This window comes from Marmota monax, unplaced genomic scaffold, assembly GCF_021218885.2.
Source record: "Marmota monax isolate L192 unplaced genomic scaffold, Marmota_monax_Labrador192_F-V1.1 WCK01_AAM20220418_F8-fsc00103, whole genome shotgun sequence".
NCBI lineage: Eukaryota > Metazoa > Chordata > Mammalia > Rodentia > Sciuridae > Marmota > Marmota monax.
In genome coordinates, this window is record NW_026694286.1 from 4223667 (window position 1) to 4238724 (window position 15058).

The 15058-nt window shown below is 35.9% G+C and overlaps 1 protein-coding gene across 5 annotated transcripts in view; it reads right to left on the reverse strand.

Annotated features, from left to right (window-relative positions):
- The window catches only part of L3mbtl4 (L3MBTL histone methyl-lysine binding protein 4), a 485427-nt gene that overhangs the window by 272716 nt on the left and 197653 nt on the right, over positions 1–15058 (reverse strand). For all 5 annotated transcript variants that reach the window (XM_046467481.2, XM_058586451.1, XM_046467478.2 and 2 more), the window contains 5 exons: positions 7932–8036; positions 6514–6649; positions 4719–4810; positions 3145–3299; positions 1980–2056 (listed from right to left, as the gene is read on the reverse strand). In XM_046467481.2, the coding sequence (XP_046323437.1) occupies positions 1980–2056; positions 3145–3299; positions 4719–4810; positions 6514–6649; positions 7932–8036 (565 nt within the window). The remainder of the gene's footprint in view (positions 1–1979; positions 2057–3144; positions 3300–4718; positions 4811–6513; positions 6650–7931; positions 8037–15058) is intronic.

Sequence of the window (15058 nt, forward strand, 5' to 3'; positions counted from 1 at the left end):
AAATGGTTAACTTAGCAATATGAATTTTACCTCAATTTGAAAATGAATAAAATACTTAGTAACAAATATAATAAAAAAGTGAAAGACTTGTAGACTGAAAACTACAAATATCATCAGAAGAAAGTTGAAGAAGGCCTAAACAGAGGAAAATCATGGGATAGAAAACTTAACATTGTGAAAATGCCAATATTCCCCAAATTGGTCTACAAATTTTGTGCAATCTCTATCAAAATCCCAGCTAGCTTTATGGTGGAAATTGAAAAGTTAATTCTAAAATGAATATGAAAATGCAGGAGACCCAGAAGAATAAAAACTAATCTTGAAAAATAAAGTGCTGGAGGCCTCACACTTTTCAATTCTGAAATTTACTAATAAAGCTATGGTCATCAAGGTAGTAGGGTATTAGTGTTATAAGAATAGACATACAGACCAATGGAATAAAACTGAAGAGTCCAGAAATGAACTCATACACTTTTTTTTTTTAGAGAGAGAGAGAAATTTTCTTTTTATTATTTTTTTTTAGTTTTCGGTGAACACAACATCTTTATTTTATTTTTATGTGGTGCTGAGGATCGAACCCAGTGCCCCGCGCACGCCAGGCTAGCGTGTTACCGCTTGAGCCACATCCCCAGCCTCTGAACTCATACACTTATGATCAACTTTCTCTTATTGAAATAAGGGAAAAAACTAATGGGAAAAAAGTAATCTTTGGTGACCTTGGAATACGTCTCTCAGAGACACCCCAATCTTATGAATTACAGGAGAATGCTGAACACTTATTTTTTAACATGCTTCAAAGAACGTTTCTAGACTCACTAGAGGAAGATGCAAGGAATGCAGTCTCTTATCTCCACACACACCAACTGATGGACATCTAACCTCAGCTTCAGGATGAAGTGACAGATATCGGACTTCATCTTAAAGAATGCTAGTGAGCTTTAGCCCTTTTTATAGAAATATAGGGAAAAGACTCTAAATCTGTATGTCAAAATCAGAATTTGAGATGTTACATATTTCATAAAAACCTTTCTAGACCAAATGGGTATCTGTGAATAGTTGAAAATTTTTGTTTTGCTTTATTTGACTCGATTTTTGTTTTTAATTATTTAATTTCTGGTCACCAAATTTAAGAATTTAGTGGGCAATTCTAATACTTTTCTACACTTAAGGGAAAAAAGATTAATAGCAAAGCTCCAGAATCATTCAAATTAAAAAATAAACAGTTCTCCACTCCAGATGACATGTTCCTTACTCTACATTTCTTCCTGTATATTATGTACTGAAAGAAAACATATTTCTCCTTGGTCATCTGCTTTTAAGATGCCAAGTTTACATAGCCACTTACATCTAAATTTTTTGGAGGGGAGGAAGGTGCTGGGAATCAAATCCAGGGCTCCTTGCATGATCTGTGCTGCTGGGCTACATCCCTAGCCTTCACTCATTTTTAAATGTAAAAACAAAGAAGCTTGATAAAGAAAATCTCTAAATATTTCTATAATGGAGTAAAAATATCTATTAAGAGTCTTTACTTAAATGCTTAGCTAACCATTAAGTCAGAAGTCTGGCAAGTGTAGAAACTCATTAAGTTAATTCTCAATTCTCAGATTTCTGCATTTCTATATTTAATGCCAAAGTTAAGTGTATTTAATAATCTTATGACTCAAAAATTAATTGTTATAAGATAAATTATGTACATGTAAATAGCCAGTTTTAAATGTCAATCCTCAGCAATGATATTCATTTAATGAGATAAAAACTCTTAACTTCTTTTAATGGTTGTCTAATACATCTTTACAAAACGTCCTTTTTCACTATGGGAAGCAAGCACATCCACAGTTCAGATCCTTGGTGATTGAAAAAATCTTGCTCAGCATTTTTATCATATACTTTGCATTGAAATGTGATTTACATGCACAAAAATTAAAATGTGGATAGCCACTCATACAGAGATAACTTCAAAGAAAACCCAGTCTGCTCACCTTGGGGCGCTATCAAAGTTCTTCCATTCTCCTGACACCAACCAACTGGCTGGACATAAGGACTATTAACATCACACCTGCAAAAACAGGATCCTGTGTTAGATCCCATATTACTCAATCCCAGAGAAAGAATCCAAGAGTAATTGCTATTCTAGATATTAAGAGATATCACAGAAAACAGTACTTCATAGCTAAAGGGAAAGAGAAGTAATTTTTAGTACCATATTTGTAAGCTGAGTGACTAAACTTCTCTTTTGCATAACCTTCTTGAAACTTCATAGCATAAAATAAAGGGGGAAAGACCTGAAGTGTTAGTGATATCCTCAGAGAGCAAACACTATACCTTTTCTACCAGTTTTACTTACAGTAATGGAAAATATTAATAGGACAGTCTAAATGGTAATAGGACAGTCCAGATTCTAGATAACTACATTTTTCCTCTTCCTCCTTTCAAAGAACCCAGAACATTCCACCAAAGACACATACAATAATTATTCTATGCTTTACTTCTTGGTTCAAAAGGAAAAACAAGACTCCCTTCATGCAAATTAAGAACAATGGCCCCTTGTAGGGACTTGTCCATTACTCAGGAAACACTACGAGGAAATGCTACAAAAAAGTATTTTCACTGTGACCTCCTCTGTATTTCAGGTTTTTATCCAGAAAACCCTTTTAACTCATGCAATGTTAGTTTAATGGCTTCATAGCACACATTTTCTCTGTTCCCCACAGGCTTTCAAATAATCCTGTGCTCCCTGAATCTTTCTTTTAAAAATATGATGGGTTGAATGCAACATCTTTCAGAAAAACACACACACAAAAAAAAAAAAAAAGAAAAAAGAAAAAAAAACACTACAAGTTCTTAAATTGCTCTTCACAAAATTGTTTTCCTTGCAAACTAGACAAACATAAAGTGAAGTTCCCTTAACTGCTCTGGTAAGGCCTCATTAGACAACTTCTTATAGATGTGGAAATAGTTTCTTAGGTTCCTTATTTCAACAAAATTCATATCAGAGAAGGCTGTGAAAAGTCACTACTGAATTTCCTGATGTTTATTACTACCTGAACAGCAAGAAAAGTGATAGGACTGGAATAAAAATAAATTCTTAACCAAACATAAGAACATGCTGGGGAAAAGAGAAAAAAACAAACAATGGTGTCTCACCAGTAATCGTAGCTGTCATCCCAGTTGTCAAAATGTACTCGTAAGCGGTCATCCACAATATCTGCTATGGTAGCCACGCACACCAGAGAAGGGTTCTTCCTGTCCACGGCCTCCAGCTTCATTCCCACCTGAAACTCCTTAGGCACTGGTCCATTCTAACATAGCACCAGCAGGGGAAGAGGCACAAAAAGAAACAAGGACACCAAGCAGGACTGAGCCAAGGTGAAACTTCTACAATGTTTAGCATCAGCAAAGCATAGAGGGCATCAACACTCACCCTCTGGAAAGAAACCAGCAAATGCCAGGAAACACCCAGCAACTGTCATGCAGCTCACATTCCTAATCAAGACCACGGAAACTAGCTCCTCTGGGCTCTTCTCTTTGGATGAGCAGGGAGTTTTTCTTTCCCTTATCAACTTCATTTTTCCCTCTTCAGTTCTTAGTGTAATTTGTATCCATTTAAAGATATACTGTTTGCTGAATACAGTCCTATCAAATGAGGTTTTCTGCTCCCCATAGGCTTTTGAATAGTATTCAAATATTGCTATTTGAAACAGCGATAAAGACATCCTTTTTAGCATCAAGATATCATTAAATTGATTACTCTAACTGAAAGTAGTGGCTTTCTCAGTAGTTAAGTATATATACACTAACTCACATATAAAAAATACAATTAAAAGTATGAATTCTTTTTTTAAGTACCTGTATGTATATATATATATATATATATATATATATATATATATATATATACATACATGTTTGTTCATATAAACGTGCTACAGATTATGATTTATAATAAAATAACTGTTACAAAACCCCAGTCTTTGAATTGTGACAATTAGCTAGTTCTGAGATTTGGGAGTATTTACCCAATATCTGGGGACAAAATGAGGGTTTCTTCTCTACTTCTATACTATTTAAACCCCAATTTTTAGTTTTCTTTAGCCCATTCTACTTTTAAAGAAATTTCACATTTCAATAACGCCCTTTCATTTATACAATTATATGAAACACATACAACAATCATGTAACATTAATTCTAAGATCAATAAAGAAAATCTCAGAAAGTCAAGAAGGAGACCTGCAAAGTGACATCATCTGCAGGTGACTCAGGCTTGTGTACCACCCTGGCAGAGGGAGTGTTCTTTACTCAGATGCTCACAGTACCGTGAGTCTGCATGAGATGGACCCTTGTTTTATTCACACTTAACTAAGCTGGGTACATCCAAAGTCTGCCTGAAGTACCTACTTGTTTCAAAATACCAAAACTAACTTTAAAAAGATTAACTCATTGTAAGTAAAAAGGAAAAAAAAATTATGAAAGGCATTTTACTTTTAGCCGTTGTTAAATACTTTTTACACAGCTAACTGAAGTCTTTAATTGTACTTTTAAAAGAGAAAATAAAACAGATGCCCATAGAAAAAGGGAGACAAATTAAGGGAGAAAAGTTTCAGGAAGTTGAGTTTCGATAATTTCTTAAAGGATTAAAATATAACAGAATATAGAGCAAATTTTAATAAATGTAAGCTCAAGGGAAATTCTAACTTAAACTGAGGAAGTAAATACTTACAGAACTTCTGTTCCTGAATAATTTCTTAGGAGCATTTTGCAATTTGCAGGCCTTCAAGTAATCCATCCAAACAAATTTATCTTTTCTATAACCTAGATAAAAAGTACAATTTGCTCAAAAATATCCACAAGAGGTAACCACAAGTATTTTAAATACTTTATTACCATTCAGTCTTCTGTCACAAATTCCATGCTATTAGCAGATCACAATGGTTTACATTTAAATTTCCAAATTGTCTTAATGTTTTTAATGTCTTAAATTCAAAACAGTTGATTGTGGTCTCCCATTGTGCACACCATTCCCTACAAATGTTTAGTGTTCACTAAGCTATGGCACTAGGACCCTGGGAGCTTGATGGGGATCTCACCTCCCATTAAGGTTTCCAGAATGGGTAAAAAGATAAGAGTACCAGTGTTGTCCCCACCCCTGAGGAAGCCATGTCACAAAGACCATAAGAGATCCCAATGATGCTGTGATCCAAGAAGCCGACACTTGAGGGAAATTACGAAAGCCTTCACAATCCAAAGACCATTTTTGACAATTCTAACTTTCTGTACCCTATCTGTACAATGTTCCCACTAGAAATGCCTTGTCTTCCATTCATATGCCCTAAGTTGGCTCAAACAGCACTGCAGAAACAATGCAGGCTCAGTATTTTCCAAGAGACCATCATACTGAAAATACAAATTGAACTCCTAAACAGTCTTCAAGGCTAAGACGTCTCTACCTCCTACCTTTTTGACTTGCTTCTCCACTTGTCTCCCTGAGATTCCTCATCCTAACTAAGTCCACTCCACCCCAGGGCATCTGCTCTGTACTTTCCCTGCTTGATGCTCTTCCTCAGGAACCCTGTTGCTTTCTCTCCCATTTTGTTTAGGCATCTATGGGACCCCCAAGACAGGCTTGTCTTCACCACACTATCTAAAAGAGCCTTCTTACGGCTGGTCTCAATCCTTCCCCTCCTCTGAAATGAAAGTCCACGGAGACAGAGGTTTTTACTCATTGTTCCAGCCCCAGTATGTGCATATAGTAAGGACTCCATAAAATCTATGGGATGAATGTGCCTGTTACCTGTCACCAGTTCTTAAAACTCAGCAATTTCAACGGACTTTTCATAGGTCCCAAGGCAGAGCCCAAGGGACACTCTCGAGTTGATTACCAAGAATAAAACATATATATACCTATCCCAGAAGTTGCCATAGTCATTTCATAGTCTAACATGCAAGCAGGAGACTGTATGCCAAAGTTGGCCATGCAAAGAAACTGGCCCATGGGCTTCTCACTGACGGCACCCTCTACTCACTTGCACAAACCGCTGGCTAGGGTTCCTCTAGTAGGTAACAAAAGACAAAGCTGAGATTTTACCATCACAAGAAAACTTGAACTGAACTTTTTTTCATTGCTCCATGTTTTCCATGATTTGGGGGTTTGCAACAATTGACAGTGATTCAAATTTCTTCACCCTGCAGTGCCATTGATATAGTGGGAAGTTTCATTTCAACCATGATTTAGACATTAGTTGCTCAAGGTCTAATAAACTTATGTACCATAAGATCTCCCATAATATTTTATTTCTACCCCATGTGCCTTATCAGAATAATTGACCTAAAAGTCATGAACAATTTTCTTTCGAAGATACTTCTTTTTAAAGAGGGTGTTACTGAGGTCTTAGTGCTCTTTGGGGATCAAATTTTCACACCAGGTTCTCTTGATAGTATTTCATAAAATTTTATTAAAAATAAAACTGAAATATCAAGTGACTCTCTTTTTGATTGGCAAATGCATCCTGGCTTACCCTTAGGGATGTGCAATTCATGCTTGGTCTTTTCACACCACCCTACTGGATGAATGTCAGGGGAACCAGCATTGGTCCAGAAATCATAGCAGCTTAAATACCCATCAAAATGAAGTCTTAGCCGGTAACCACACACCTGCAGCAAGGAAAGTTTGCAATTGTTCATTAAGTGTCATACATTTAAAATGGACACAAAATTATCAAAATATTCAAATACTTTGTGAATGCTAACAATATTTAAGAGCTGATGCTTCCAGCCAAATTTTTTCAATAGAGAACAAATTTATACATGACATCTGATTAAAACTGTGATATAAAGTAGGTATTGTCCTTCAAGAACCTAAAGCCTTCTGCAAAACACAGCCTTTTTTTACTTGCCTATGTACGTATATGAATATATATGTGAGTGTTACCATTGTATACATTCACAAAAAATTAAAAATAATAAAAATAATAACTATGGGTAAATGGCAGAAAGATGAGTACAGGGAAGGGAACAGGGTGTGGGGGTAAAGGAGGGGAAGGAAAGGTACTAGCACTGAATTAGAACAAGATATATTCCATGCTTTATAATTATGTCAAAATGGATTATACTGTCATGTATAACTAAAAAGAACCTATAAATTAAAAACAATAGGTGGAAAAAAGGATCCACAATTTAAGTATTTTAATTGAGTAGTTTATTTATTAATTCAACACCTGTCCAATATTTCTTTCAGAATCCCTATCTCTCGCTGTTGGCTTGGATTCATGTCCCAAGACAGTGTAGACTGCAGTACAGAGCAAAACAAAATGGGGACGGCCTTCGCTCTACTATATGCATACAGCATACTCAGTAAAGAGAACATTAAAACAGATACAGCCTCTAAACATGCTGTGCAAGTTTAATAGCTACAATCAATCAAGTGGAGCAAATGAATGTGGCTTCTTCATTGAATGCTATTAGAAATAGAGACATCTCTTATTGATTTGATGATATGTTTAGTAAATATTACATTTTACAAACCATTTACTTTCATTACTGGCTCTTCACTTTACATAATTTCCATAAAATACATGTATTTGTATAAATATACAACAGGAATAATATTATTCATATACATTTCTCATTAGTTCAACTAAAATGTGAATAATTATATTTCTGTTAATAAAAAAATTGTGTGATGATTCATGAATTGTTATCAATCTTAGGTGAAAACCACTAACCAATTAAGTCAAGAATAAACGATGAAACTTACTAGAAACTTAATCTTCACAGAAGGAAAAGGATTCATTAAGAAACATTTTCACCCATCACAGACTAAAATAAATCCACAATGTTCTAGAACTTGTTAATGATCAAAAGTATACAAATTTGTTATTCTCTAGAAAATCCTGTTACCATATGGTTAGCCCAAAACAATAACCATATCTCTCACCTCAGCTACAGAAAGCACACAGAATACAGATGGATGTCGGGGATCAATGCCTTCTAATCTCATGCCAACCTGAAAACCATTTTCGTGCTCCGGAAAGGATTGATCCTACGGAATTTCATGATACAACATTAGCCATTGATATTTCTTCATAACTTTATATAAAATATTTGGTGTCATTTACATGTGGACTCTAAAACAATGGAACCCAAAGAAACAAGACAGTAGAAAGGTGTTTTCCAGAGACTAGGGTAAGGGGATGAAGGAAGCACTGTTCAAAGGGTACAAAATTGTAGTTAGACAGGAGGAATAAGTGATATAGACTTAAGGTGACAGATATGCTAGCTATCTTGATTCAATCATTCCACACTATAGAATATATCATATCATATACTGTGTTCTCCATAATTATATAAAGTTATAATTTGTGTAAAAAATAAAAATATAATTTTTAAAATCTTTATAGTTGGAAGCCCAGTAATATGGAAGGCTGTTCTTACATGTAATTGGCTCTCAAAGATGATTTGGTCATTTTAATATACTTTGAAAGAGTTGAATTGTGAAGCTCTGTGTTCTGTGAACCTCTCACTTATTTGTGTTGCCTGTTCTTCCTTCTGTCCTTGGTTGGTTACATGGATTACCCACCTCCAATGTGTGCCTTGGCTCTTCACTGGTACAGTGACTTGGCTGTAAAGACTTTAATTTCAATATAGTCAAATATATTTCCTGTTAAGTTTACACATGCAATCTATGCAGTCCTTCCTGATTCAGGCTACCCAGTAGTAGTTTTCAAAACAAAATGTTGAAGTGTCATCCTTAGTATTTAAATCTATAGTAAAACTGAAATTGCTTTCTCTATGGTGTGAGGTAGGGGCCTGGTTTTTTTCATGAGAAAAATACACTATTCAACAAGTGGTTTATGACTCATCCATACTTGACATGATCTGCAAAGTCAACTCTGATACCCAATTTCTATATATTTGTGGATCTATTCTGGCCCCTCTATACTGTTTCATTGACTTATTTGTCTGTTTTACACAGTCTTATTTGCTAATGTGAACCCTTTCTATTTGAATCAATCTTTATATATTGAGTTTTCTAACTTAGAAATTTGTTCTCTCTCCATATTATCTAATCATTTTTTGTCAAGGATTTTCTTCAAATTTTCAACAGAATTCAAAAATGCTTTGTTATATTTATTTCTGGGTAAATTTTTAATGTTTATTGCTATTGTCAATGAATTCTTTTTATATTACTTTCTAATTTTCTCCCATTGTTTTCTTTAATACTTACATTTAAAAAACAATGAATATGGTATTCTTTCCAACAACCTTCCTGAATTATCGCTTGTTTTGAGCAGACATTTGTGAACAGATTCAGCATTACCAGTCAATTCATTCTTAATTGAAAATAAACTTATACTAAAGGAAAATGATAACTAGAATCTAGTTGTATTAGATCTAGAGCTGCTTTTGAACCACTAATTATCTTGCTATTTAATAGTATTTAACATCTGAGTGTCTATTTTCAGGTTAGAATTTTATTTTTTAAGAGTCTTTTCATTTGGAAATAATGTCAAACTTAAAGAAAATCTGCAAGAACAATACAGTGCAGTAAGCACATGCACAGCTTTGCCTAGATTCATCTGTTGCTACATTTTACCTCCTTTGCTCTATAATTTATTGTCACTCCTTCTATCTCCTATGTCTACCTAGACATAGAAAGATGATATCAATGTAGTTTTGTGTGAACCATTTGAGAGCCCTTCACCTCTAAATTTCAAAACAATTCCCTAAGAGAACTGTATTTTCCTGGAGAATAGAATGTGTCTTATATAACAACAACTCAATTATCAACTTCTGTAAACAATACTTTTAATTTAACATTCCATTCATAATCCACTTCTGTCCATTTTTCCAACATCCCTCCCCCCCAAGTCTGCAAAACAGAGCCAGTCTAGGATTAGACACTGTATTTAGTTAGAAAGTCTCTTTAGTTTCTCGTAGTCTGGAATATTTTCCATTAGCATGTCTTTGTTGTTTATAGCACTGACTTTTTTTTTAAGAATATTGTCTTTTCCTTCCTCTGAGTTTTCAGTTAGAATGTTCCACATTTTGGATTTGTCTGACGCTCTCCCGCAATTAGGTTTGGGTTATATGCCTTTTGCCAGAATACTACATGAGTGACATGTGCTTCTCAGAATATCACACCCAGAGGTACATGATGTCCCTCGGAGATACTGAGGGACACAGTATTGTCCAATTTCTTCACTAGATATATAGTAGCCTGCAAAATGCACCTATACATACACACACATAGATACACGTATTTTATACACCCTAAGGTTAAACCAATATGTGTGATTCTAATCTAACCCACAATGCATGTTCTGCCTTCCTTCATCCATTCTGTACTTTCCCTCTGGCAAGGTCCTCCCATTTCCTTCTTTACTAAATCCTACAGTATGGATCTTACAGTTTCAGAACTGTTTTATTCACATGCCACAGTAATCAAACCTAGAGTTCAAGATTCGTGTGTTGTTTCCCCTCAGTCCTATGTCATCAAAGAGTGGGGTAGGTATATAGTTTAAACTGTATATAAACCAATTGGATTCGTTTTCCCTCCATTTAATGCTGTCATGTAATGGAATCCAACTAAAATACAGTTGAGTTCACTTGTTTCAATTTGCTTTTAGTTCAGAAGATATTTTCATTTTTTTTTAACGTACAGATAGCTTCCAAGTGTTAAAACCCTACCTCATACAACCCCACTCCACCTCACCTCTTGAAGGTACCCAACTTCACTGCCTTCTGTCTTTTCCTTCTTGAGTTTCTTTTTTGCAAAGACGTTATGTGCATGTTTTTCTTATTTCCCCTTCTTTCTCAGGCAAAAATCCACAGACTACACTGTTCTCCCTGCAGCATTCTGCACTTCTTTCTCCTGGAGACACCCTGGCTCAAGGAGACTGGCCACTCCTGCTCACAGCTGCAATGTACTCCAGCACATGCAGGTTCCATGGTTCACTCAGTCGTCAACACTTTCATGTATGCTTTTTTTTTTAAAATATGAACATGAAACCATTTTAAAAGTACTTATAAATTGGCTTGTAAAATGTTGTTGAAAACTTTCTTACATTCACAGATCATTTTGGAAGCTTCTAAGGAAAAACTTTAAAGAGGATAAAACCCAAACATGAAATGGCAAGAATGAATGATTTCTCAGGGATATTTTATTTCTATAAAAATAAAATGTCATGTGTGTGTCTACCTCTCCCAGCCTGCTTCTCACATCTCCTCTGTTTTCCAGCAGATTGTATTTAGCAAGTGTTGTGTGCCTCCCTCCTGTTCCCTGCCTTGAAATCGCTCAGCTCACTTTAAAGCAACATACACACACACACACACACACACACACACACATGGCTGAGGAAAAAGCAGAAGGAGGACAGACAGGAGGAGGACAGACAGCAGGGGGAGAATATTGATAATGCAGGAAGGAAAGTTGAGAACTAGAGAAACGGACACAACTTTGTTGTTGTTTTAACAAAACTGAAAGATGCAAAACTGGGAATAGGAGGAAGCAGCGTTGAGGACACTCTGCGGTCTGATCACACATGAATGATAAATCCAAGGCACTGGCAATGATTCACAGCCAAGAGGAAGATGAGCCACGCTGTTCTCGTCAGAATTTAGAAAGGTTTCTCATCTGAACACTGGGAAGCTGCCTGTAATGTTGAAAGTAATACTAGATGACTAAAAGACAGTATTCCTTAGAGGATTTCAAATAAAAAATAAAATGTTCATTTTAACAATCTGAAAGGCAACATTTAGTGAGAAATATCACTGCCTTTCATCAGTCTCTTTTCTGTTCAATGATTTATTCATGACATGACAGATTTTAAAATTTTTCCTCTCTAAAACTCTTATATTTTTTAATGTAATTGATGTCTATGCTTATAAAACCATATTTTATGATAAGAAAAGTGAACTGAAATCACACATTTAGAGCAAACAAAAAATCCATTGAATTTAGTCACATAAAATAGACCTGATAAAAATAAATAAAGTCCAGCCCAGAGAGGTGAAGGAATTTTCTCAAGGTCACACAGCCAGTTGAGTAGCAGAATATAACTAAGGCCTGAAGACTTGAAAGCCTGCCAACTGTTTGATGTAAGGGGACAGAGCTGGCAACAAAACAAACACAATAAAATCTGGCTCAAGGCTATGGAAGTCCTCAACGACAGTTCCATGGTAGTGACATATGCTCTTGGGTTCTGAAGAGAAGTCATTCTGTTTTGCCTTTTTCTTTTCCCAGAACAGTTATAAAATAATATTTTCTAGTATGAAACTGATTTATTTTGTCACTAACAATGGAGAAGCAGCATTATTCAAGGTTCCATACCTCATAGCAAAAGCAGGAACAAATTATATGTTATTATTTTAAAAGCTTGTAAAATTAATCATGAGGTCAATGGAAGGGTGTAGCCAAGCCTAGGGAAAGCAGTGGAACTACTGGCACAACTCCATATGAACTATCAGATAGAGGAGTGATTGTCATGACATGTGTGTATGCCAGCAGCACTTCTAAGCTCCGTGGATGCTGTCACCAATACTCAGCATGCAAAGCTCACATGATAGATGTGTGCAAGAAATGCTGGACATTTCACTTTAACACTGAGAACCCCACAAAAGCAGAGAGACTGCGCTTTATAGTGATCATTCTGTAAGCTAGCTCAGACTGAGGGAGGCGGTTGGCCATTAGCACTATCAGCACATTGGCTGGACGTGTGTCACTGAAGAGAGCTAATGTGCTAAGTGCACAATTCAATCTGAATGCCCACAGGCATTCTGGTTTATTCACAGACAAGAGCTGCAGTCAACAATTTCCTGATCTTTATTCAGTGTTGGAAGAAATGGAGGCTATCAGGCATGCAATCAAATCACAGTCACTGAGGCCCACGTTTTAAGCATGCTATGCAAAGGACTAGGCAAGACCATGGTCTGATTTCCAAACCTTACACAACAGCTCTCAAGGGAATGAGATTCACAGGAATTTTGTATGCAGATGAAAACAAAATTTATTAAAACACTAAAGACCGTTGCCCTAAGTTCAGCAGCCTGCTCAAAAGGATTTATCTCAACATCTTCCACATCTTAAATGGTCCCAATGCACATCTCCAAGACTGAGCATCCGTTTTACATGTGAAGAGTAAGAGACCAGAAGTCTTATTTTTTTTCATTTGCCACTTACGCATTCTTTTTTAAAATTGGTGCATTATGGTCATACATAATAGTGGGATTCGTTGGGATTCATATTCACTGGAATTCATATTCATACATGCATATAACACATGGTCCACACAGTCCAAGAAGAAATTGACAGGAAGTCTTTTGTAGGCAAACTGTGATATTAGTAGCTTGACCACGTAGAACTGAATTTTTTGCCAAAACATGATGATTTTCTTCACTCAAAGGGAAAAATAAATTAAACATGTTATTGGTTAACTTCTTCAAACTAAGGAAGTTCTTCAAAAGGTAATATGAAAAAGTCGCCTCCTGAGACAAAAACGACCAAAGAGAAGGCTAGATGCATATGAAGCTCTATCCAAAGAAGAGAAATCCAAAGGAGAGAGACCTTCCAGGACAGAGTGTGACATTCTTGTTAACTCAGCATATGACAGAACAAATGGAATCCAGGCTTCTATAATCTGAATATGCAAAAGGAACCAGAACTATCTGTGGAACCACTGAACACTTGCTATCATAGCCAACAACATACAAATGTGAGATACAAGTTTCTCACTAATAGAAATGAAGAATAAGGAAGGAGAACAGTTGCAAAGCCAGAGCTGTCCTTTATCAGGCCATGTGCAGAGATGCCTTTTACCCAGTGAAGATGCACATAGCACTTACTCTAGCCAGACACTGTTCTAAGCACTTTATGAATATTAACACATTAAAGCACCATAAAAACCCTGTGAAGCTGGTGTTGTTATGCACATATTACAGATGACATGCCTGAGGCCACAGTGCAAGTGCATCTGCCTTCACTGTTCAGCAAGCAGTCACTACCCTTGATCATCATGCAAGGTTATAAATATCACATCCCCCTCACTAACTAAAGATGCATAATTTAAAAATGTTATTCTATAGTTAAAATTATGACAATCGAGTATATGCTACATAGCCATTAAATGATCCTCATGCCAAAAGTTTGAAAACGATGCCATGGAAAAGCTAAAACAGAACCTGTATGTGTGTATATGTGTGTGAGTTGGGGGGGGGGGTTAGTATATAATAAACGTGGCATTGTAGACTGTAGAGCAAAGATAAATGGCATGAGACTACATGGCTATCTACTTAGGAAGAATGGTTAAGCCATTCTTAAGATAATGAAAATGGAATACAATGCAGCTATCAGAAAAGCAAGACAAGATCTGGGTCTGCTGAGGCACCAGGAGAGCAATGGTAAATATAAAGCATGTATTAAATAAGTATAAGTATTTTGATTTTTTGTTTGTAAAAACAACTAATTAGGCCTGGTGTGGTGGAACACACCTGTAATCCCAGTGGCTCTGGAAGCTGAGGCAGAAGGATAACAAGCTTAAAGCCAGCCTCAGCAATTTAGCAACACTCTGTCTCAAAATTAAAAATAAACAAATAAAAAGGATTGGGGATGTGGCTCCATGGTTAACCACTCCTGCGTTCAATCCCTGGTAACAAAAAAAAATTAAAAAATAAACAACTAATTACATAAACATTATTTACATGTCGACATCACTACACTAACTTACAGATCCAGAACAATAAATATCAAATTATTTCTAGTGGTTCACCTAGAGAGGAGAACCAATGGAGAAAAAGCCCTTTACTTTTATATTCTTCTGCTTATTCAAATTTTTAAGTAGGCTGTGAGTTTTAAAAGATCAAAGGTGCACATAATCCACTGCTGACGATGCTGGGTGATTCAGCAGAATGCAAGCCATGTGAAGCCTCATGTCTTCTAAGAAACTTGTACTTTATTCTTACTTGGGGGAAGCATGAACAAAAGACTGAGCAGTGAGAAGGAGCCATTATTGTATTTTAGAAATATCTTCTTAGTGAAACTGTGGAGAATTAATTAGAAAAGTAGCA